Below are 24,079 nucleotides of genomic sequence, written 5' to 3'. Positions count from 1 at the left end.
TTAACGTTGTCTTGTGCATAAAAAACTGTGTAGCTTTTAACTCTAAGTACAAATTCGACATATTTAAAAAAAATTATTTTTAATTTATCGCACTATTATTATTTTTTACAGAACTCCATTGAACTATGTTAACTTGTTTAACATAGAAAAGCATTTGATAGTTCAATAAATAAAAGCACTGTGCAAAAAATTTTTGTATATTCCAGCAAACTTGCTTCGCTTAAAACTGTTTAAACAAACTAGTAGCTTGTATTTTTTAATAAATGTAGTAAAAAAAGTGAAAAAAGCCATGTAAACAGAAAAACAACACACAAATAATGGTACACTATGCTGTTTTATTTACAAGTAATTATAATAATTAAATAATTTTAAATTAGTGTTATGCTTAAAAAGTAACTTTAGTTTAGAATTTGACTATTAATTTTCTCTGAAAATAATCCGTCGATTTTTTAATTGAAGTATAAGTTTTACACTTACAATTATAATGCAAAATCTTGATTTAAGCACAAAATTCAAACGATAAGTTCTTAATTTAAAACAAAAAATAGTCTTTAGTTTTAAAACTTAAGTTACAAAATATAGTTTTAAGTATACTGAAAATACAAAATTAAAGCCACAAACGGGTGCATGGCTATTTAACTTATGATAATTTTAAATTATAAAATTCGTGAATTGTCTCAATTAATTAAATATTTTTATATAATTTCACCAATATTATGGTATTAATTAGACCAGAGATCGGCAAACTGCTGCCAGCGAAAGATAAAACGTTCAGCCCGTGAGAATGTAAATTTAACCCATCAAAGTCCTGCAAAAAAGTTTATTTTCAAAATTGAGCCCGCATCACCCAAGTGTCTGCCAACTAAAACACTTTTTGATATATGCTTAAAATAAATTTAAAAAGTTAGTAAAATATGGTTATTTGTAGCAATCAAAAATTTCCCATTAAATTTTTTTTTATTACATTTTTCACTAAAATTATAGGGTAGCTGTCCTATTTGCACGAGCGTACGAAATTGCACAAAGACAATTTTTCACTAGGGGAAATTTTGCACGGAGACATTTTTGCAAGGGTTGAATTTTATTTTTTTATAAATTTTAATTTTTTTTTATCATTTTAGTTTTTTTTTTACTATCACTGTTACCCCTAACCCTCGGTCGATAGTTTTTTTTTTATTTTTTTTTCTCTTTTTATTAGTTATATTTTTTATTATTATTACTGTTATGTTATCCTTAAACCTCAGCCAGTAACTTTTTTTTTATTAGATTAATTTTTAGTTTTTTTTCTGTTAATCTTTTTTGTATATTTTTACTCTCGTGCAAAATTGACTCTTGGTGAAAAGTTTTCTTCGTGCAATTTAGACTCGTTCCCATATTTTTTATCTCTCGTGCAAAAATGACCTTCCGTTCAAAATTGACCCTTGGTGAAAAGTTTTCTTCGTGCAATTTAGACCCGTTCCTATATCTTTTATCTCTTGTGCAAAAACGACCTTCCGTACAAAATTTTAACTTGTGCAAAATTGACTCTTGGTGCAAAGTTATCTTCGTGCAAATTAGACCATTTTTCAAAACTATAATCTTACTGATTAAAACGAACTCAACCCTAAAAAAGCAATAAAATTTATTACAAATTGTAACAAATTTATTAATATACTAACAGAAATTTTATAACTTACTTTATCTAACAATGCATGTTTAACATATCTAAACTATGATTATTTTAAATTGATTACTTAATTTTTATAGGTGATAAAAAGTACAAATTTAAAAAAATTCAGACTAAAAACTTAGATTGATTAGTAAAACAACCTAATGATATTTTTTATTTATGCAAACACAGTACAATTTAGTTTTATATTATTAAGTTATTTTCCAGAACCTGTAGACAAAAATGAGATATTCAATTTTTATGCAGTTCAGACTAAAAACTTAATTTATTAATCTTTATTGGCTTTGTAACAGTACATCAAATTATATTTTAAACCGTTTTGTGTTTAAGGGAAAATCTTAAAATGAGACGCGTGGAAATACTGATGCAATTTTGATTGAGTTTAGATAAGGAGAAAATAAAGAGCAGTCACGATTTTACTAATGCAATTTTGCTTTTTCATATTTAATCAATATATAAACTCTCATCAGTTTGAGCAGGTATGCATTCTAGACCACCTTGCTGCTGCTAATATGTAGACATTTGTAATATTTTTCGTTTATTGTAAGGTTTTTTTTGAACAATTTTATAAGCAGTTTCATTTGGTTTAAGTAGGTAAATGTGTGATTGTTTTATACTTTTCTTAAAGTAAGTTCTGTTAAATTGTGTTTAAAGGTTTTAACTTTATTATTTTAAATATTTTAAATCAAGTTTTTATATTGTTATTTACACGGTTCTTTAATACAATATGTTCATTTATATCATGCCTAGTTTTATAAAGAGTAGTATTATTCAACATTAGTAATAGTTACTTATTAATTTAACTATGGTTATTTGTGTAGCTTTAGAGTACACTATAATCATACCTACAATTCTATTAAGTAAAGTAATCTCTTTTTTATGGGTTACAGCGTTTTTACTTTTTTTTTGTATAATTTAATCGTAGCCCCCTTTAAACTTTTTAAACTATCAAAAAACTAAAAATATAAAAAAATATAAATAAGTAATTTGTTTGTTATTTTAGTAATAACCGTTTAAATTACAATAGTATAGTTACAGATTCTGTTACTATATTCTATGTATAATGTTTATAAAAGATATAACAATAGTTTTAATAATTTTAATAATAATTACAAACTTTGTGTATAAATTAAAGTAATTTATATGTAGATGTTTTGATCTGGGAGTAAAAACCAATGAATTAAAAAGCAAAAATGTATTTTAAAGAGGTAGGTGTAAAAAAGATTTTGATTTCTGATAGTTCTTTCATGCTCAAATTTTATCGTTTTCAAAGAAAATTATTAACAACTAAAATTCTGATATCAAATTTCAGTATAAATATCAGATGACAGTATAAGATAGTATGAACTGAAAAATTCAAAAAAAAAGTACACTTTTTTAATCTGAAAAGTAAACGATTTAGTGGATCATTTTAAGAAAACTTGGTATAAACAGTGTATTTTTATTGGTTTTTTATTTAATTTTGTTCAACTAGTTTTTTAATACTAATAACTTATAAATATTTTTAAAGATGTCAATGTTGAACTGTTATAAAGAATTTAATGTTTAGTATGTACCGAAAACAATTTTCCTTACTTAATTAATTTTAAATAGTATATGAAAATACTTAATGCAACAACACCATTTATGTTTCGTTTTATTGAATACAAATTACATTTTTTTTATTCTAAGTTGTTAAGAAGCTGTTGTTTTTTACATTCATACAAAGATTATCTAAACTTTAAATAAAACAACGTTTTAGTTAAGGCTTATCATTAAAATTTAGGTAAGTAAAATAACTAAAGACCTCTAAATAAATAAATAAAAGGGTCTGATAACTTTAAAAAATTGAAAAGCTTATTATAACCAGAAAATATTATATGAAAAAATAGTAAAATTAATAAAATCCTTAAATCTATATTTCATTTTAAAATAAATTCAAAAGTTATACTTTATTCCTGAAATTACCTAAACATATATTATCTAATATTTAAACTACACGTGAACTTGTAAGTACTTTATAAAATAATGATAAACTTGGTTTTTTAAAATAAATTAAAACAACCTGAGCAACAACTTTAAACTATGATAAAAAAAAAATTTCCTAAACTAAAATTTTGGCTGGAGTCTACTCACACACCAAACTTACTCAAAGTTTTTTCAAAACTTCGGTGACGAGCAACTTTTGCCCTTCAACCAGTTTTTTTGACAGGAACTTTCTAACTTCAGTGGTTTCACAGGAAGGTAGTTCTTGCAGGCTGTTTGATTTCAACTCACACAGGAGCATTTCAATTGATTTCTGAAAGATAATCATGTAAAATGTAAAAAAAGTATAGTATTTTGATTAGAATGTAAAATTACAAGTGATATGTATTAAAATAAACTGTATATAAAACGTATTTAACTTTTTTAAAGTCTAAATCAAGTTTTTTTGTTTCACTATGGTTTAAAAGTGAATAAACAACTTTTGCTTTTTCTAAAAATCACAGCGGAAGGCTTCCATAAAACTTATTACGCTTTATCAAGGAACAAAAAATTAAATGTAGTCTTCCTCCAGTGTTTATAAAACTAAATCCGCATAAAAAAAATCTTAAATAAGTGTTAAATTGCAGAGCTCGGTAGGTTTAAAAAAGAACAATTTTGATATGCGTAAGTTTTTAAATTTTTAAGGGTGAAGATAAGTTTAAAAAAGTAATTTTGAACTAATTGAAAGCTTTGAGTCGACACACTCCTGCTTCAGTGCGATGATGAAAGTAAAAATAAAATTATTCTCAAACCAATGTTATAGATTTTTGTTAAACTGCAGGTTAAGTACAAACTAATCCAAATTAAGAAAAAACTACAATGACTTTTTCAAAAACAAAAAAACAAAAATTTTGTCACTGGGTAAAAAAAGTGTAGTTTTTATGTTATTTCTTGACTTTATAATAGTAAAACAATTTTATTTTACGTTTTCACCTATACGGCAGAAAAAAGTAGTTTATTCTATGGTAGTAGTAAAAACTCTGTTGATATATACATGGTTGCCACTGATCAAGCTGAGAAAAATTTCCTGGCTTTTTACCAAAATTTTCCTGACTTTTCTAAATCAAACTTATTCTAAAATACATAATCTACCACTTGAAACTATATAAAGCTTTCAATCTAACTTTAATACAGGTTAAAAACAGCAGTTTTTTGCTGAATTCTATCATCAAACTTCCAGTACATCACTTAAACCATCTGTGTATGATTGATGTTTGTAATAAACAGCTCTATCAGCAAAATACTTGTATTATTACTTTATAATCACAGCTTGTCTTAAAAAAGACACAATTTTTTAGCATTTCCTAGCATAAATGTATCTAGATAAACAAACGACATATCACAGTGGGCTGGCAAGTGGCCATTGACTATTTTCGCGACTAAACAGTTAAAGCAAGATTTTTATTTAATTGTTTAGAGCGGGGTTTCGTCTTTTAAAAACTGGGTTTGTTTCTGTTCTGCTTAAAGTATGCTAAAAGTTATGTAAGCTTAAATGTAGCCAAAGTTTGCTTTTTTTAAGTTTAAAAAAGCCTCGAAAAATGCTTAAATTTTTGTCAAAATTAAGGTCTACATCTACTGTTAAAAAACACCTTATAAGCTTTTATACAAATATTTTTTTTTAAGTTTTTTCTTTTCTTTGGTTTAATGTTAATTGAAAAAAGTCAAAATTATTTGAATATTTAAATGTAAAAGTATATTATTTCTCATTTTAAAAATCTTCTATTCTCGCCGAAAATTCATTGATGATTTTTTGGCAATTTAGGGTAATCTTCAGGGTTAATTTTCTCAATTCGCCACCGTAGAACCAACATAATTTTTTTTTAAATAAATTAGTAAAAATGACAATAAATTTATATACAAATTTACAGACCAATCTATCATGTGGAATATAACTATTCTTTTAGGTTTTGACAAGCGATATTTCTGTTAAAAAAATTGATATAATATCCTATCCCTGGTTTTTCACTGTGACAAAAAAGGCCATTTTGTATGTTATAGAAGGTTCTTAATGTGTATAGATTCACTTACTTTTGTTTACAGATCATTTAAGCTCCAAGAATGATGAGAACAGTTAGTATTGGTCAAAACATGGTAGCTTAGTATATGTTTTAGTTTTTGAAATAGTTTTTTTTTCTACTATTTTAGCAAATTAAAGATTTTCTTGCAAAACCGTATCCCACAGGCCATGGTGGGACTTCTACAACAGGTAACGTAGTCAAAACTTTGCTAAACACCAATGATAGGACTCTGCTGACGAAGCATATTTCTGATGTTAGTTTAAAAGAAAACATTAACAAAATTACTTTGTATGTTTCCATTATTTTATGGCCTATAAATTCTAACAGAAAGATAAATGTAGAGAAATACTCAGTTTATTTCAAAAAACAATGATGCTGGTCATGTCGGTTAAATGGATTCGCTTTACTCCAACTGCGCATAATGTTCTTGCCCATAGTGCTAAAATAACTGAGCAAAACAACGGTAGAGGTTTGCTAAATTACACCGAAAGTGGATTGGAAGCTAACAACAAGTTTCTAAGAGAGTAAACTTTTCAAGGAAAACTTCTCAGTATGAAAATTTAACAGACTGTTTAGATCGATTATGGGACAAGAGTGACTACGATGTTAACAACACTTTAGACCGACTGAATTGCACTTATTGTAAAGAAGTCGGACATACTGTGCGAAGTTGTTTCCAGCGAAATGAAAAATTTCATCATGTATTTCAGAATGGGAAACGTTGTTACATATGCTTTGTGCTACTGAATAGAGTGTTTATTTATTTGAGAAACTTAATTTCAAAGAAGTTTTAAGAACTTACTGTTTGACTTATATTTTCTAGTAAATTTAAAGTGCTTTTTTTAATCACAGGCTAAATTATTTTGTTTTTTGCACTGTTTTGCAACGAAAAAATGCTTTTATTGTTCAAAATGTTTACGATTTTTTTCTTTTGATATTTTAGTACAAATGTAACGTTATTAATAATACAAACTTTGATATACAAAGATCAGTCTTAAATTAAAAAAAAAAACTGTATTTAGAGTATAGTTTCACCCGGCTTGATATTGAAAATTCATTCATATTTAAACTAAAATGGAAGTAAATGTGACTCTCTTGAGGTAGCCAATTATAATTTTCTTTTTTTCTAAGTTTCTTTCTTTAAAGTTTTATTAAAGATTAAAATTTAAACTATTTTTTAAATAAAAACAAACATTATTCTTATTGTAACACTAAGTGTAACTTTAAATTGTATTATAGTGCTTCTTATGACAGTTTTATGTCAATGGCCGCTTGATCCCCGTTTTCAGCCCACTGTGCATATAAGGAACTTTTACAATTAAAACCTTGAATTCATAACGAACTTTCACAACTAAAATCTTAAAACAATAAAAAATTTTTACAGTTGAACCTTAAAACGATAAAGAACACAATTTTTTAGAATATGTAAACTTTGGCATAATTAAAATATAAAAAAGCAATTAAATACTGATCTGAAAAAAATAACAATGGTTAGTCTGAGCTTGAAAACCCAATACATAAATGATAGTTTTCTGTACAAATAATTCTAATTTAACACCTTAATACGAAAAATAAGTTTACTCTCTACCGGTAATAAGCTATTTATCTACTAAAAAAAGTAAACTTTAGTCAGACTTAGCATATAAGTTGTAAAACAACCTAGAAGTTAAAAATATCTAATAATAAAAAGTATTTACTTGAAACATGTTTTACTTATATAAATTGTTCACTAAGTTTAATAAAATATTACCCAAACTATTTAATATAAAATCCTTTAATTAAAAATAATTAAAAATCAATTAAAAAAAGAATATACTTAAGTAACTGTAAAAAAACACATAAAAAAGTAAACTATATATCTGTTGTATAAAATATTTCCTCTTATCATTTAGTATAAAACAAATAAATATACTCTTATTTACTTTAAAAACTTAAGTTACTCTACAAAAAATACAAATAATAAGTAAACTTAATCTTGGCATATACCTCTCTTATAACTTATTTTATAAATTTAAACAACTTTGAAAAAATTATAAAGAGGTTAAGTATACACATTAACTTGTTACATAAAATACTAAACTAACTGCTTAGTTACAAAGAACTCAATTATTTACTTAAACAAAAAACACTGTGATTCTAAAACTATGCTAGATAAACTTTTGTGTATATTTCACAGTTTCACTATGCTAAAGGAAGTGTCCTTGCTACAGATCATCAATACTAAAAAGCTTACAAAATCTGCTTGTTCAAGAAGGGTATTTGTTCAATATGTTAATAGAAAATTTTTGCAGTTTTATAAAGGATATTTTACTAATTTATACCAGATGAAGGTATTAGAAATAAAATTGAATATTTTTGTAAATTTCTAGGAAAATTTTGGAATTTTTTTCTTTAATTAATTCTTACCATTTGAAGGCTTTAGAAAACAAGGAATTTTTTAATTTAAACTGACAAAATCTGACTTTTTTTAAATTTTATCAAATTTCATGACATTTTTTCAAAACCCCCCATTTTTTCCTGACTTTTGTCATTTTTTTAAATTTTTCCTGATTTCCTGACTTTTCCTGACTGAGTGGCAACCCTGTATATATGACCACAAATATCGGTAAAAAAATACACTTATAATTAACTAATCTACAAAGTAATTGTTACTTAACTAATTTAAATTCATAAATTAAAACCAGTTGTGATTGAAAGTATATAAGCTACTAAAAATTAAATATATAAACTTTGATTACTATTAGGTCTTTTTTATATTTAAAACGAAATTGTTAGCAGAATAAGTTATGATACATATAAAAGATATTTAGGTTAAAGATTATATTCATAAAATAAATTTCCATCACATAGAAGAAGAATCTAGCTTGAGTTATTAAACATGAGTTTATGGGAAAAGGCGGACAAAATTTTTCGAACAAGAAAATTATTATTTATATGTTTACTATTTGATACATTAACTAAATTTAATTTTACCACAAATACAGAACAAGAAGTTTGCTAACCGCTTTTTGTTTAAAAGAAGCTAAAGAAAGTTATTTATTGAAGTAAAATAAACAACTTGTAATATTATTATTTCAGGACTTTTGATTAGAAAACATTTTATGTCACTTTAATAATATAACTACTATTTTATTAAGTATTTCAAAAACTTAAATTGTTTCAAATAGATATGATAAAAAATTGCATTTTATTTTCTTATTAGTAATTTTGTGGCTTATATCTTTAGATACGTATGATTGTTAAAATCAGCGTTACGTCACCCTAAAATTCTCGTTTAAAAATTTATATTAGTCAAGAATTTACTAAAAAAAATTAAATTTTAATTCTATTAACTTAAGACCGTAAGGGGGTAGCCATGTTTTTTTACAAGTTGATCTTATTTTATATATTTTTTTCTAAGCTTTAAGATGGTTTTAATGGTTTTAAAAAATTCGAATTATTTTTAGAGATATGACCAGTCAAAGTCGGGCCGCATAATAGGTTTTCTATGGAAAGCGAAAACTAAAACAGCGAAAAAAGACTGTTTAGTTTGAAATCTATCTCCTCCTACATTTTTGAAGCAATCTTCTTCAAACTTCCACAGTCTAATCTTTAGACAATTACAAAAAACGTTACTTGTGAATTAAAAAAATTTTAAGTAAATATATTTTTTTTGAAATTAAAGACTTTTTTTTAACTTTTGTCATATAATTTTTTTTTAATTATCAAAATTCATAAATAACGTTTTTTTTTCTTATAATGTAAGGAACATTTCCTGAAAATTTGAAGAAGATTGCTTGAAAAATGAAAGAGGAGATAGATTTTTAGTGTTTTTTTAAATTCTGAGAAAATTGACCCAGAAAAACTTGCGGTATATACATTTGTATGGGAAACTTTTAACAAAAAATATAATATTGCATAAGTTAAATGATATTTTTGAAGTCTACAAAAACCGGCTTATAGTTTGTAATTTAAGCTTTCATATAGAAGCCAAAGTTAATTTTTGTAAAAAAAGTTTTTTACCCCCCCTCTATGGCCTTAACCTCAATTAACAAGACTATTTTTTGTCTGACTTTGAAAAAATTCAACACTAATTGTATATTTAAATTAAATTTAAAATTACATTAAAATTTCTAATAGTATATAAGTGATATGACCCATCAAAAACTATTGTTCTGTAACAAATACTAGCTTTAGAATAAGTCATACGTTTTACGACTTACTGGAGTTTATGAAAATTTTAACAAGTAACAAATATTTTCTTTTTGAGAAAACTAAAAAGCCGTAAACTAAACTTAATTAGCTAACATCATCATAAAAACAACATGTAAGATAGATAAAAACTACTAATTTTATTTAGTTATTTTTAATTAACTGAGTTTAACAGAAAAAATAAATTAGTCTGTTTGCCTGAAAAGGTTGCCAAAGGCATTGGAAAAATTTTTCAGGTTTTCAGAATTTCTTCAAGGTTTTTATTAAGTGTTTTTAGTATAAAATTAAATTTAAGGTAGCAAACTGTTTTAGATAGTTTAAAAATATTAAAGTGGTACTGTTAAGCTACTTTTAATATGTTTTATAATAAATAGATTTCTAAATAATATAAAACTTGTACAATAGAATTTTCACATATAATGAAAATTTAATTACTTAACATGAAAAAATTGTTTAAAATTCTACTTTCTATAGTGATTATAGTAAAAATTGAAGGTTTTCCAAAATTTTAGTTTTTTTATCAACCCTAAACTAAGGAAGTGACAATTAAAATTAAGGGCTACAAAGCAAAAAAGGTAGATTTAATCCTTTCATAGACCCAATAAACAATCAAAGTACAAGCTTGTTATTAAATTAAAACTCTTATTTCACTTTAAATTTATCCACTTAAATTAATGTAAAACCCGCAGTTTAATATACAGTTTACTGTTGGTCAAATTATGCGCTATTTTTACAAAATAATCACTTATCTAGCACAATAAAAAAATACAGATTGTACCAAGTATAGTAACAATGAATACATTTTTATATATTTTTAAGAACAAAATAAACTAATTTAATGATGTACACTTGAAGATACTTGTAGGACTGTTTTATACTTAGTTAAAAGAATCAAAAATTTTAATTAAATATTTTCGGGCATGTAAAAAAGATTATAAGAATAGTTTTTTATTAGATTTCTATGAAAATAAATTGCTCTTTGGAAGTTTAAAAATAGTATATTTTTGAATTTATTCATAACCAAAACAACCGTAAACTTGACCACGTTCATAAACAGAACACTTGAATGTATTTAAAACGATGTCAATTTCAGTATTTTATCTAAAAGTCAAAATTAAAGGCTTTTGTATTTAAGTGTTCATATTTTGGTGTGACCACAAGCTGAATAGCAAGTTAAATTGATAGACCACTTAACTCTAACAACCTACATAACACGCAGTCAGACATATAACAAAAACATAAAAAAAACCTTGAAAATTTCGAAGACGCCGCGGTGGCAGTTCTCCTTGAAATCGTTCCAACCAATCAGCTGCTCGTCCTCGTCGAAGCTCTCCGGGAAGATTTCCTCCTCGAAGGCCGACTCCTCGTACTCATCCGCCGACATCCGCCTCAGCTCGTCGAACTTGCGCTTTTCCATCCTGAGCACCCCCTGCAGCCAGTAGAAGTCGTCGGGAACTCCCAGGCCGTCGGTGGTGACGATGAAGTCTTCCAGGGGGAGCATTTCTGTTGGTTTTTGCATTTGAACGGCTTGTTTTGAAAAAGTTTAAAAGCTAAACGGCCGGTCAAAGTTGTTGTTAACGTAGGAAAATGCTGTTACTAGTGTGAATGTAAAGTAGAGTTACTCTTTTTCACTTCTTATTTAACTGATCAACTTTAAAAATTTTCCTCTTTAACAACTTAACCTCATACTTTTTACTGTAATATTTTTGGATTTAAAATAAAAATAATAATACAAAAAATTTAAATGGGCATCTTGTACATATTTTTGTTACCTAATTACTAGTTTTTTTTTTCTTTTAATTAATGACTTGCTGCTTCTTAAATAATTTTAAAATGATAGTGTTAAAATTTTCAGTGGACGATATACAATAGCTCTTTATTGTTAGAATTTTAATAAAATTTACCATTGTCTTTCAAATATTGAAACTTCATGTCAACATCTTCAAAATCCAGTTTACATTCCAAAGCAATTTCTTTCAGTTTATTTAAAGACACAGTAACTGCTTCAAACATGTTTTCTTGGGGATCTTCTACGAAACCATAGTTCTGCAAAAATTGATGTAAATATTAATCTAACCATCAACTTTAAGCTTAGATTTATGCGCTAAAACTCTTCAGAGTCATTACTTTGCTACTCTAACTTGTAAAACGCTCTACAACTGCACAAAAGTCGACTAAGTTTTAGTCATGTCAAATAAAAAGTGTAGTTAAATTCGAATAACCTCTTTTTATCAGTTAACTATTATTAATTACATTTGTTTTATATATTAGTAAAAAACAAACACCCGAGATTTACAAATGTTCCTAAAACTAAAAATAAAACGTGCAAGTGATGACGTATAAATACCTGCAACAACTGGGAATTGTTAAGAGGTCCGTAAGTGTTGTAAACTTCCTGACCCTGCATAATTGGCCGGATGGCGATCATGGCAAGCTCGCTTTCGCCAAATTCCAGCCTCGCGTTGTTCTCAGACACGTGATTCAACATGTCTGCTAAGGGCACCTATTTAAAAATTTATGTTCAAATTTAATTTGGATTTTTTATTATTAGTGGCATAAAAAAAAGTAATATTAAATTTTTAAATTAGGAAGTGAACTTTAATTTTTAAACTAGGAAGTGTAAGAAAGGAAAGTTATTAGTTTTGTTTAAGTAGTTTTACAAAAATAATATCACTAAATTTACAAAAATAAAACACAGTTGTATTGAAAACTAAAGAATATTTTAAGTACAAGGCTTGTTAGATATTTGTTTACTGTTTATTATCATCTTAATTTTTAAATCTTTCCAACAAAAATAAAATATTTTGAAGTATATTTTTAGCAAAAGTTTGTACATTATAGTCCTATTAATTATAAAAACTGATGAAACAACACCATTTTAACTATTTTTTATTTAATAAAAAACACTATATTAAAAGTTATTTTAGTATACAAAAAACTATGCAGTCAAAAAGAAATTGTAACAAAACTTACCATTGTAGGAGCCCCATCACCGGCTTCGTCGGAAAAACTGTAAGCCATAACTACTGCAGCCTGAAGATATATCAAAAAAATATTTACTAACTTACTTAAAGACTTTTAAAAGTATTTTGAATAACGCTCTTGTTTAAATTTAGTCATGTTAGTACTGTATTATACTTTTAATTCTAAATTGAACATTAGTGTTCTTAAATCATAAAAATATAAATAGACAAAACTTTGAGATCTTATTTTATAAGATTCTGATTAAAAACAATGTTTTATCATGCAGGGAACTTCAGTTTTTAAATTCAAATAGAATGTTTTAGATAGTTATTGATAAGCATAACAGTCTACGTTTCTACTTATTTTAACATTTAAAACCCTAAACACTTACCATGTGCTTGTACAAGTCCAAGTTCATTTTTTCAACGTCTAAACCAGCTACTCCCATGCTTTGCTGTTTTATTATAAACGGTTTGGTAATTGTTTCATACTCATCAGTTATGTGCTTGATGTCAGATTCAATCTTATCTATGCATCCGGTACCTGCAGTTATTAATAATAGTATTTATTTTTTAAATACTTAAAGTTAAGTATGTGTATAATTACAACAACTTTTAAAACTTTTTTTTTAAATTTATATACCATTTGCAACTTAATATGAATAAGTTATTCATTTTGTTTTTTATATTTTATTACACAAAGCTTTTCAAAATCATACAAGATTTCTTTGTCAAGTGATAAATTTTAATTGAAATTTGAAAAAATGTTTGTTAAGTGAGTAGCTTAAAAAATAACTTTAAATTATGACGTATGAATAAATTAAAATAAATACAAAATTTAGAGATTCAGTAATTAAAACTAAAGGTATGTTTATTAATAGATTGTTAATAATTTTGTTTTACCATTTAATGCTACTTGCGTATTTAAGTTAGGTCGCTCTTCCTCAATCAATATTGATTCCAGGCTGTAAAGTTCGCTTTTCTTACATCGTTTTAAAATTTTAAAATTTTGAACAATGTCAGAGTTTTGACAGGATGTGCAATTGAAAAGATGTTCAAATATTGCGCTGTTTTTATCTGTTCCGCAGTGGTCTGTAATTCGTCGGAATATTTACCGTGATGTTTCTCCAATGTAAGAGATGCTCTGATCTGCAGAGCAGGTATATTTATAAATAACATTTGCGTCAAATACTTCCGAGCATTTACTTTTGTTGCTGAAGTAGTCAGAAACCTTTTGGCTGGTGTAGGCCGGTTTAATACTAATGTTGTGTTTTTGAAATATGGATGCTATTCGTTTTTGGAATCTTATTGAACAACTTCCAACGTAAACTGTTGTAAAATAAGCGTAGTTTTCGGTTTCTGTTTTCTTTTCATTTTTTGTGTTAATATTTTCATTTTGTTTAAATGTTGAATTGTCGATTTTGTGAGCTTCAAGAAATTTGTTGATTTTGGACTCTATAAGGTTTATTGGATACTGATTCTTGAGTAATAAGTTTTTAATTTTTGCAAGTTCATCTTTAAAAGCGGTAAAATTTGAGCATATATTAAGCGCTCTGTTTAGATAAAAGTTTATTAAACCGAGTTTCCAAGATTTAGGACAAATACTAGTATATTGCATAATTAGACCTGTGTCTGTTGGTTTTCTGTACACATTTGTGTGTAGTTGGTTTGATATTTGTTTTACTTCAGTGTCGAGAAACGGTAGTTTTCCGTCAACGGATCTTTCTAAAGTGAATTCTAAGTTTGGGTGTAGAGTATTCATTTCATGATAGAAGTTTGTTAGTTCAGTTTGGTCTTGTGTGACTACGAATATATCATCTACATACCTTGTGTAGAATAGAGGTTTTGTTTTTGAATTTGTTTGTAATTGGTAATTTTCTTTTGATGCAAATTATATGGTGTGGTAAAGACGCACAAAGAAAATTATCCAATAAGACCAGTATTATCAGCTATCAACACTCCAGAGTACAATCTAGCTAAATGGTTAGAAAAACAAATAAAAAGTTGCTTGCATGACAAATATAGCGTTTCATCATCAAATGAATTTGTTAACAAAATATCCAAGCTAAATATAAAACACTCAAACGCTTTTGCTAGTTTAGACATCAAAAGCCTATATACACACGTTCCGCTAAAAGAAGTAATTGAAGACATATTAACAACAATTTATGACACAAATATCAAATCAATTTTCAAAGAAACTAAAATTACTAAAAACATATTAAGGAAAATTTTACAGTTGTGCTCCCAAAGTATTTTCCTTTATGGTGAAAAAGTCTACAAACAAATAGACGGTGTTGCAATGGGCAGCCCATTAGCTCCAATCCTAGCCAATTGGTTTGTAGCATCAAAAGAAAATTACCAATTACAAACAAATTCAAAAACAAAACCTCTATTCTACACAAGGTATGTAGATGATATATTCGTAGTCACACAAGACCAAACTGAACTAACAAACTTCTATCATGAAATGAATACTCTACACCCAAACTTAGAATTCACTTTAGAAAGATCCGTTGACGGAAAACTACCGTTTCTCGACACTGAAGTAAAACAAATATCAAACCAACTACACACAAATGTGTACAGAAAACCAACAGACACAGGTCTAATTATGCAATATACTAGTATTTGTCCTAAATCTTGGAAACTCGGTTTAATAAACTTTTATCTAAACAGAGCGCTTAATATATGCTCAAATTTTACCGCTTTTAAAGATGAACTTGCAAAAATTAAAAACTTATTACTCAAGAATCAGTATCCAATAAACCTTATAGAGTCCAAAATCAACAAATTTCTTGAAGCTCACAAAATCGACAATTCAACATTTAAACAAAATGAAAATATTAACACAAAAAATGAAAAGAAAACAGAAACCGAAAACTACGCTTATTTTACAACAGTTTACGTTGGAAGTTGTTCAATAAGATTCCAAAAACGAATAGCATCCATATTTCAAAAACACAACATTAGTATTAAACCGGCCTACACCAGCCAAAAGGTTTCTGACTACTTCAGCAACAAAAGTAAATGCTCGGAAGTATTTGACGCAAATGTTATTTATAAATATACCTGCTCTGCAGATCAGAGCATCTCTTACATTGGAGAAACATCACGGTAAATATTCCGACGAATTACAGACCACTGCGGAACAGATAAAAACAGCGCAATATTTGAACATCTTTTCAATTGCACATCCTGTCAAAACTCTGACATTGTTCAAAATTTTAAAACGACGTAAGAAAAGCGAACTTTACAGCCTGGAATCAATATTGATTGAGGAAGAGCGACCTAACTTAAATACGCAAGTAGCATTAAATGGTAAAACAAAATTATTAACAATCTATTAATAAACATACCTTTAGTTTTAATTACTGAATCTCTAAATTTTGTATTTATTTTAATTTATTCATACGTCATAATTTAAAGTTATTTTTTAAGCTACTCACTTAACAAACATTTTTTCAAATTTCAATTAAAATTTATCACTTGACAAAGAAATCTTGTATGATTTTGAAAAGCTTTGTGTAATAAAATATAAAAAACAAAATGAATAACTTATTCATATTAAATGGAATGCAAATGGTATATAAATACGTTCAAAAACCTTCCTATAATAGTACTTTTTTTTTTTTTAAACTAATGAAATAAGAATAAGAGAATATATATTAAATGACTAACGTATGTTGACTTATCACTCTTATATAAAGATAGTTTTAAATGTAACTAAAAACAAATAGAAACAGTTTACCTTTTAAAAAGACACTTCTTTCATTTTCACCCCAAAACATCGGATGATTTAGTGAATCTTTCTTGGGTAGAAAATCTAGATAAGGAAGCCACTGGGAGTCATTGTTCAAATACTCATACATCAAGCAGGTTATGAGTTGACACCAGTTGCTTGGCGACGAAAGATCGTCACAATTGTCCTTTAAAATTTTCTGGATTGAGCAGGTGCTGGGGCAGAGAAGAGCGTTCCTAGATAAAAACTAAATAAAAACAAAAGTATTGAAATTAAATGCTAGAACTCATTAGATACAACAATACATTTTTATGTAAATTTCAACAAAAAGAAGTTTTATAAATTAATTTTATGTAGATTTTGTAAAATGAAACTTAAAAGTTTACCTAACAGCTAAACATGTTTTGTGAAATAAAGAAAAATTCCTAGCAAAATTGTCAATTATGAGAAAATGAGAAAAGTAAATTATAGTTTCTGGAAGAAATAGTTTATTTAGAAATACTCTTACTCTATTCTCTTAAAATAATCATATCAATAAACCAAGGTTATATTAAAACATTCTTTAATTCATCTGACATTTACTTTACAGTTTTTTTTCCCTCATTTGAGTAAAAAGTTGTTATAAAAATTTGACTATCAAATAGATAATACCTAGCAATTTAAAAGATGATTTTTAAATACAAAAACTGGGATTGTGGATGAAGCACATGGGATTTTTTCTGGAGATACAACTCTCGATACTTTAAAGCTAATTTTTTTTATAACAGCATTAAGAACTGGTAGTTATAAATCCATTTACTTTCTATTAAAACCAATAGTTTTACCAACAAAAAAAAATCTGCAACATAGTGAGCAAAGAGTCTTACTTATTTCTTTAGAATAAGTACATAACTACTTATTGTAAATACTTGACAAACTTTATACTAGTAAAAAATTGTAACAATTGGTAATGGTATTTTAGTATAGTTTCATAATGCTTCTCTTGAGACGTAACTAAAGAAAAACCTTAGATTCGGTTAAAATGATCGTTGCTCTATGATTAGTAAATTCAACTTAGTTCAAAAAGATGACACTTACCTGTATAAAAATACTACACATCTTAAACAACAGTTTTTTAAATTATAAATGTTTAAGTTTCAATAATAAATTCCAAAAAAGTAAACTTTAAACATCAATTAAAAACAACAACAAATTGTAAATATATATATTTTGTCCCGTAAGTCTGTGTAATGACACAATTTTTTTAAGTCTATAAAATATTTGGTTTAATGAAATAAAAGAGAATTCAAAATCTAAGCTATGTTACTAATTTTCAGGTGAAACTTAGTTAGATAAATAGTTGTCAATAGTTTTGATATTGAATCCACAAGTCATCAATTTTGAGTGACATTTATTATATCATTTTTTAAATACTATTATGATTATAATTAGCATTAAATATTTTAATTCATTAAAAATCCCAAAACTGACAACTATAAAGCTTGCACACATGGTGTTAAATATATATAGTAATATAAGCTTATAATTGTCATAAGTGTATTTAGTTCATCAAGAGATAATAAATATAAAGCTTGTAAACATATTTTGATAGCTAAAACACAAAGTGTTAACTGATATATTTTCATTAACAATAAATCTTAGCAAAAAAATAAGCAATCTACTATAAAAATAAGATAATGTATAAAGTATTGACTGATAAATGTTAAACTTGTTTTAAGTACAGTTAAATAAATGGCTTTCAAAAACGCAACAAATAAAACTTTATAACAAAACAATTCAAAAACATGACAAATGCAAATTATAATTATAGGAAAAATAGAGTACAATATTCAGGGTTGCCACTTGTTTTTTCCAAATTTTTCCAGGTTTTCCAAATTTCCTCCAGGTTTTTAAAATTAGACAACTTTGGGTCTATTTTTTGTTTCAATTTAAGTTTAAGGTAAGAAACTGTAATAAGTAGTACAAAAACATCGAAAAGATATTATCAAGCTACTTTAAATGTGTTTTTTAATAAAAAAAAGTTTAGTGATGACAAAAATTTTTTATCTATATGATATAATTTTTTGTGTCAAATCAGAATTTTACTACTTAACTTGTTGAAATTGTTAAAAATTCCAAGTTTTTTTTAAAAATTTTTGTTCGAAATTCCAGGTTTTACAAGTTTTTTCTTAAAATTTATTAAATTCAAAGTTTTTTTTGCCTAAATTGTCAAATTCCAGGTTTCTAGGTTAAGTGGCAACCCTGTAAATATAAAATAATACTAGTACTAATATTATAGTCAATAAAAGTTACCAAAAGTTAATTAGTAAACCTTGAATAAAGTTTAGTTTTAGCAATATAAAATAATAAAACAAGAAAAATCAACTACAAGATTAAAAATTTTTTAGACACAAACAGAATTAGATTTTGCATAAAATTAAAGCTATAATGAAAACTTAAAAAATATATTTCAAATTTTAATTTAACAGTTAAAAAATAATTTTTGTGTCAACTACATTGTCATTACATTAGTTTGGTTTATTTTTTTTTTCTTTCATGACTATATACATTCTGGTTAAGAGTGTTTCTATGGGTTATTATATCAATCAAGTATTTTGTATAATTTAGTCTTAAAGTAAATAATTTAAAGAAGAATTTAATAAACAAAGTAAAACAAGTGAAATAAGTCCATAAAAATATAAATGTTCTATTGACTTGTATTGAAAAAAAGTAAGAATAAAAGAAATAAAAAAAAAGATCAATATCAGAATAAAAATAGTTGAAGGAAACTCAAATACAGAGGAAAATAACATGATTTTTATTTTATTTAAATAGTTAAAAAGAAATCATTTTTGTTATTTGTTGTTTTTAAATTAAAATACGTACAAAAAATTATTATCTGATAAGTATAAGTTTGAAACCTACTGTAATCAACTTTACACTTATTGTTTTAAGGACAATTAGAAAAGTCTTTCTTTGAAAAGTGAGGATACACAGGGTTGCCACTCATTTTTTCAAAAATTTTTCCAGGTTTTCAAAATTTCTTCAAGATCTTTAAAAGTAAACATTTTTGGGTCTATTTTTAGTTATAAGTTAAATTCTATAAAAGAAACTGTGTTAAATAGTACAAAAACATTTAAAAGATGCTGTAAAGTTACTTTCTATGTGTTTTTTACTAAAAAAAAATTTTATGATGACAAAAAAATCTTATTTACTTGATATATTTTTGTGTCAAATTGAAATTATATTACTGAAAATGTTAAAATTATTAAAAATTCCAGGCTTTTCCAGGTTTTTTTCAAAATTTCTCAAATTCCAGGTTTTTCAAGGTTTTTCCAGGTTTCCAGGTAAAGTGGCAACCCAGAATATTGCATTAACTTATACTTATCAGTTAACTAAAGTTTTCTAGTAGCAACATTTTGGCCACTAAAGCAGATCTTACATGTTTTTGTGATAGTACAATAGGTGTTAAATTACAGAGGTTTATCTTAAATCTTACATTTTTGTACTATTTTAAATAGCTTATTTATTTAGGGAAACATACTAATAACTTTTAAGATAAAGAAAATAAATTGTTTTTGTTCGAATTTATCTAAAAGCTGGTTTTTAAAACTCGCAACAGCTTTTTTCAACAGCTGTTATTTTATGAAACAGGTCTAAATTGAACAAAGACAAAAATGCACGAGAACAAAATTGCACAAATGTACATGGTCACAAAATTGCACGGATACAATTTTGCACTAAGGCCCGATTTTGCAGGAGTTACATTTTTGCACATGAGTAAAAAAAATAAAGAAATATTTAAAATAAAAAATAAATAAATAAAAACTCATAAATATCTTTTAAAATATAAATAAATAAATAAATAAAAAGTTACTGACCGAGGGTAAGGGTTAGGGATAATAGTGATAGTAAAATTAAAGTAAAAATAAAACAATTAAAACAATTTATAAAAATTGAAAAAAAAATTATTAAATAAAGCTACAGACCAAGGGTAAGGGTTAGGGGTAACAATGATAGTAAAAATAAAAAGTTAAAATAATAACAGTAGAATAAAATAACTTACTGACCGAGGGTAAAGGTTAGGGGTAACAGTGATAGAAAAAAAAAACATAATCAATAAATAAATTTTTTTTTAAATAACAACTATAAAAACCCGTGAAAAATTGTCTTTGCACAAAGTGACCCTTTGTGCAATTTTATCATTGTGCAATTTTATCTATATTTTATTTATTATTTAGTATAATAAAAAAACCTTTATTTTTAAAAACTTAAAACACACATTTATTACTTTAATGCCTATAAAATTTTTCAAATTTACAATTATATTTCAAACATAGTATTAACTTTTTATTTTTTTTATTATTCGCATGATGATACTACCTAAAACTGAGTAAATTAGCAAATCTGGAGTTCAATCTATCATGTAGTTACTAACAAATTAAAAATATATTCATTGACTTAAAAAGATGTAGTTACTACAACAAACGTTGAAGCAATTTTGAAATAAAGTTCTATTTTGATAAACAATTTTCATTCTTACTTGCGTTTTAACTTTTATTTAACTAATCATTTTATTGGTTTTTGTGATTACATTTAAGAATAAATTGTTTATACTGTTTTCAACTAAAACTAGTTTCACTTTAAACAACAATAACCTATAGTTTTTTTTAATGATAGAGAAAAACTGAAAAGTAAATAATAATAATAAATTACAAGATGTATTTTATAACTAATCAGTTAAAAAAATATTTTGATAAAATACTTTGGTATAGTGAACAAAACTTCATTTTCCTCAATGTTGCTGGTAGCAACCATTCCGTATCTGTCACATGAGCCTTCCTTTCCAATTCTTACTTTTGCTGATACTTCAACTCCAACTTTTTCAATCCATTTACAAAAGTTGTTTAAGACTTTATCATTTTCTTGTTCATTGCAATTCATTTTGACTAAATCTAAATTTCAGACATATTTTCATATAGTAGATATACATAACTAGAGTACTACAAATAATAACCAGACTCAATCTATACAGAATTTTATAATAAAATGTACTTTAAATACAATTTTAAAAACTTTACAAAAAAAAATTCAAATTTAAATAGGTTATTGTTAGTAATTGTTATGGTTTACAAAATTCACCTAAATTTACAAAAAAAAAATAAAAATAATTTTATCAATGAGAAGGCTAGGAATCAATCTTTTGTCTGATATTTATTAGATAAACAAAGTACTAAAAATAACATTTTTTATGTATTTACAAATCAATCTGGTGTGCATAGGATTTTTTTTAATAGTTTACTGTCAACGGATTTTAACAGATACACAACCACTAAATTCAGCTACTAATCATACTCAACTTTCTCTTATTCCTAACAGCAGTTTATTAGTCAATACTATTGTAATTATAAAATATTTTTAAGTTTACTTTCACTCAGGGTTCCAACTAAGTTTATCAAAGATCAAGAAATTCTAAAAGAAAAGTTTTATTCAAAAGACTAGATGATGTGGATTAATAAAACATTTATTTAATTTTATTTTTCTTAGTTATATGTTTATTTCGTTTTAAATTTAGTATAGTTACAATTAAAGATTACTCTTATAATTTATTTAAATAATAGTCTGGTGTGTACAAGATTTTTCTTTGTGTTTTTTACTGTATACAGATAAGTAACAGCCTGATTGACCAAAATTTAGCCTAAATTACACGAAGCTAGCCTGAGTAGGGTCTAGCTTGATAGAAAACTGAAAAATCATATATGATAAAAACTGACAAGAAAAATTCAAGCTTAGTCAAAAAAACTAAAATTTTGTAAAATTTTTTAACTTGACAGTTTTTGAGAAAATAAAAGATTTAAAATTGAAAAAACTAGCCTGAAACTTAGAAAGTATATCGTAATTAGCCTGCGTTTTACACTAAAAATCAAAAAAGCCTGAGAGTATGGTAACTCTGAGAGTTCCTCCTCATCTTTTGTTAACTTATAATAGTAGTTTACTAACTGATTTTATTAAACTTTATTTTTTAAAAGTCTTTAACTATTTTTTATAAAAATGTTTGCTTTTACACAGTCTTTGAAAATTTTTGATTTTGTTTATAGTACCTACACAAACAAATTGAAAAGCATTTGCTATAAAGATTGTTAAATTAAGTGCAGAAGCAGCATTCTAGTACAAAAGTATAATACAATAAGAACCCTTTTCAAATCATTATAACATTTAAATCTAATAGTTATTTTAAAACTATTGTAATCTGTTAATAAGCAGTTAGTAATAAAATTGAAAAACTGCTAGTTCAATTTTATATAAAATTCAAAGTTTTATAACTATTAAGCCCTTTTAATAATACGATGGTACTATATTAAACTCTAAAAAATCTCAACAGTATCTGTATAAATTAATTTAAGTTTATAACTTAACTTGCTTTGCTGTCAAACTCATTGCAGCGTTGCCACTATTTAGTCAAAAAAAACTTTCCTGAGTTATCTCAAGTTTTTTCAAGTTCTTGAAAAGTAATTTTTAAACTTTTTAAAGTTAATTAAAATCAAGTTCTTTATAAAAATAACACGAAGTAACAAAATATTCCAATTAAATCTCATTCAAAGTCTAAAAAATTTGTCATTAGATTAAAAAAAATCTTAAAACTATCCTGAGTCAGCCTGAGTTTAGAAAAAATTTCAAAATATTCTGAGCTGTCCTGAGTCACTGTAAGATTTTCAAAAACTTCAAAATATTCTGAATTATCTTAAGTATCCTCAATCCTGAGTTTTTGTCAATGCTGTCATTACATTAAAATTAGAATGATTCAAGACAAAATAAACAAATTTTATCTTAAACAATTGTCTATGCAATTAAAACTTAGTCCACAACTCAGGTTTGCCAAAGGCTATTTTAAACCTGCTTCCAAATATTTAAAAGAAAAAGTTTTTGTTCTTTTATTGGTAAAAAATAAATTTACTGTCGTTAATAGTATAACAAGCTTAAAAAGAAACTTAAAACTACTTCAAATGTAGTAAAAAAATATCTATATGATAGATTTTTTGTATCAAATCAAAATTTCACTACTTGACGTGAACAACTTGTTTAAAATTACAGGTATTTAAGTGATTTTGTTTTGAAATTTCAGATATTTTTGACTAAATTGTCTCAAATTAAATAAAAAGGACTCAAGGTTTTTTAGTAACCTGAAAACTAGAGAAAATAGAGTAAAAGTAAGAAAAGGTCATTGTTTTTAATGATACTTTTCAATTTTATGAAAAAAATTGAAAAGGAAATCAATCACCCAGGAAACCCAATATAATTCAGTAAGGTGGGAATCCTGAAAATACCTTTAAAATTTAGAAGATTTTTTTTAAGTAATTTATCTTAATAGAAAGTAATATTTTTTTAAATCAAAGCTTACAGAAAATGTTTGGTTTTTAATTGTTGTTATTATTAGAATTAGTAGCAACACTAAATGCTACTTAAAAATAATAGCAACAATTATGTATACAAAATTGTTTTTATTTTGAATTTC

At 25.7% G+C, this 24,079-nt stretch overlaps 1 protein-coding gene across 1 annotated transcript; it reads right to left on the bottom strand.

Moving 5' to 3' along the window:
* Nucleotides 1-3,662: 3,662 nt before the first annotated feature.
* LOC145844280 (N-lysine methyltransferase setd6-like) lies at nucleotides 3,663-21,516 on the bottom strand. Its single transcript, XM_082951663.1, has 8 exons — nucleotides 21,332-21,516; nucleotides 16,597-16,823; nucleotides 13,238-13,389; nucleotides 12,856-12,915; nucleotides 12,230-12,385; nucleotides 11,787-11,928; nucleotides 11,132-11,385; nucleotides 3,663-3,947 (listed from the first exon to the last, which is right to left on the bottom strand). Exons 1-8 carry the CDS (start codon nucleotides 21,508-21,510, stop codon nucleotides 3,798-3,800), a joined length of 1,320 nt encoding a protein of 439 aa, XP_082807789.1. The 5' UTR covers nucleotides 21,511-21,516; the 3' UTR covers nucleotides 3,663-3,797.
* Between the last annotated feature and the right edge of the window lie 2,563 nt (nucleotides 21,517-24,079).

This window comes from Thalia democratica, chromosome 9, assembly GCF_965202585.1.
Source record: "Thalia democratica chromosome 9, ktThaDemo2.hap1.1, whole genome shotgun sequence".
NCBI classification, from domain to species: Eukaryota; Metazoa; Chordata; class Thaliacea; order Salpida; family Salpidae; genus Thalia; species Thalia democratica.
This window is presented reverse-complemented; position numbering and strand designations above follow the sequence as displayed.

Coding starts and splice junctions, on each gene's coding strand:
- LOC145844280 (XM_082951663.1), bottom strand. CDS start 21,510: ATGAATTGCAATGAACAAGAAAATGATAAAGTCTTAAACAACTTTTGT. Junction 16,824..21,331: donor GTTTTGTTCACTATACCAAA/GTATTTTATCAA, acceptor GTTTTTATCTAG/GAACGCTCTTCTCTGCCCCA. Junction 13,390..16,596: donor AAGAAGTGTCTTTTTAAAAG/GTAAACTGTTTC, acceptor TAATAACTGCAG/GTACCGGATGCATAGATAAG.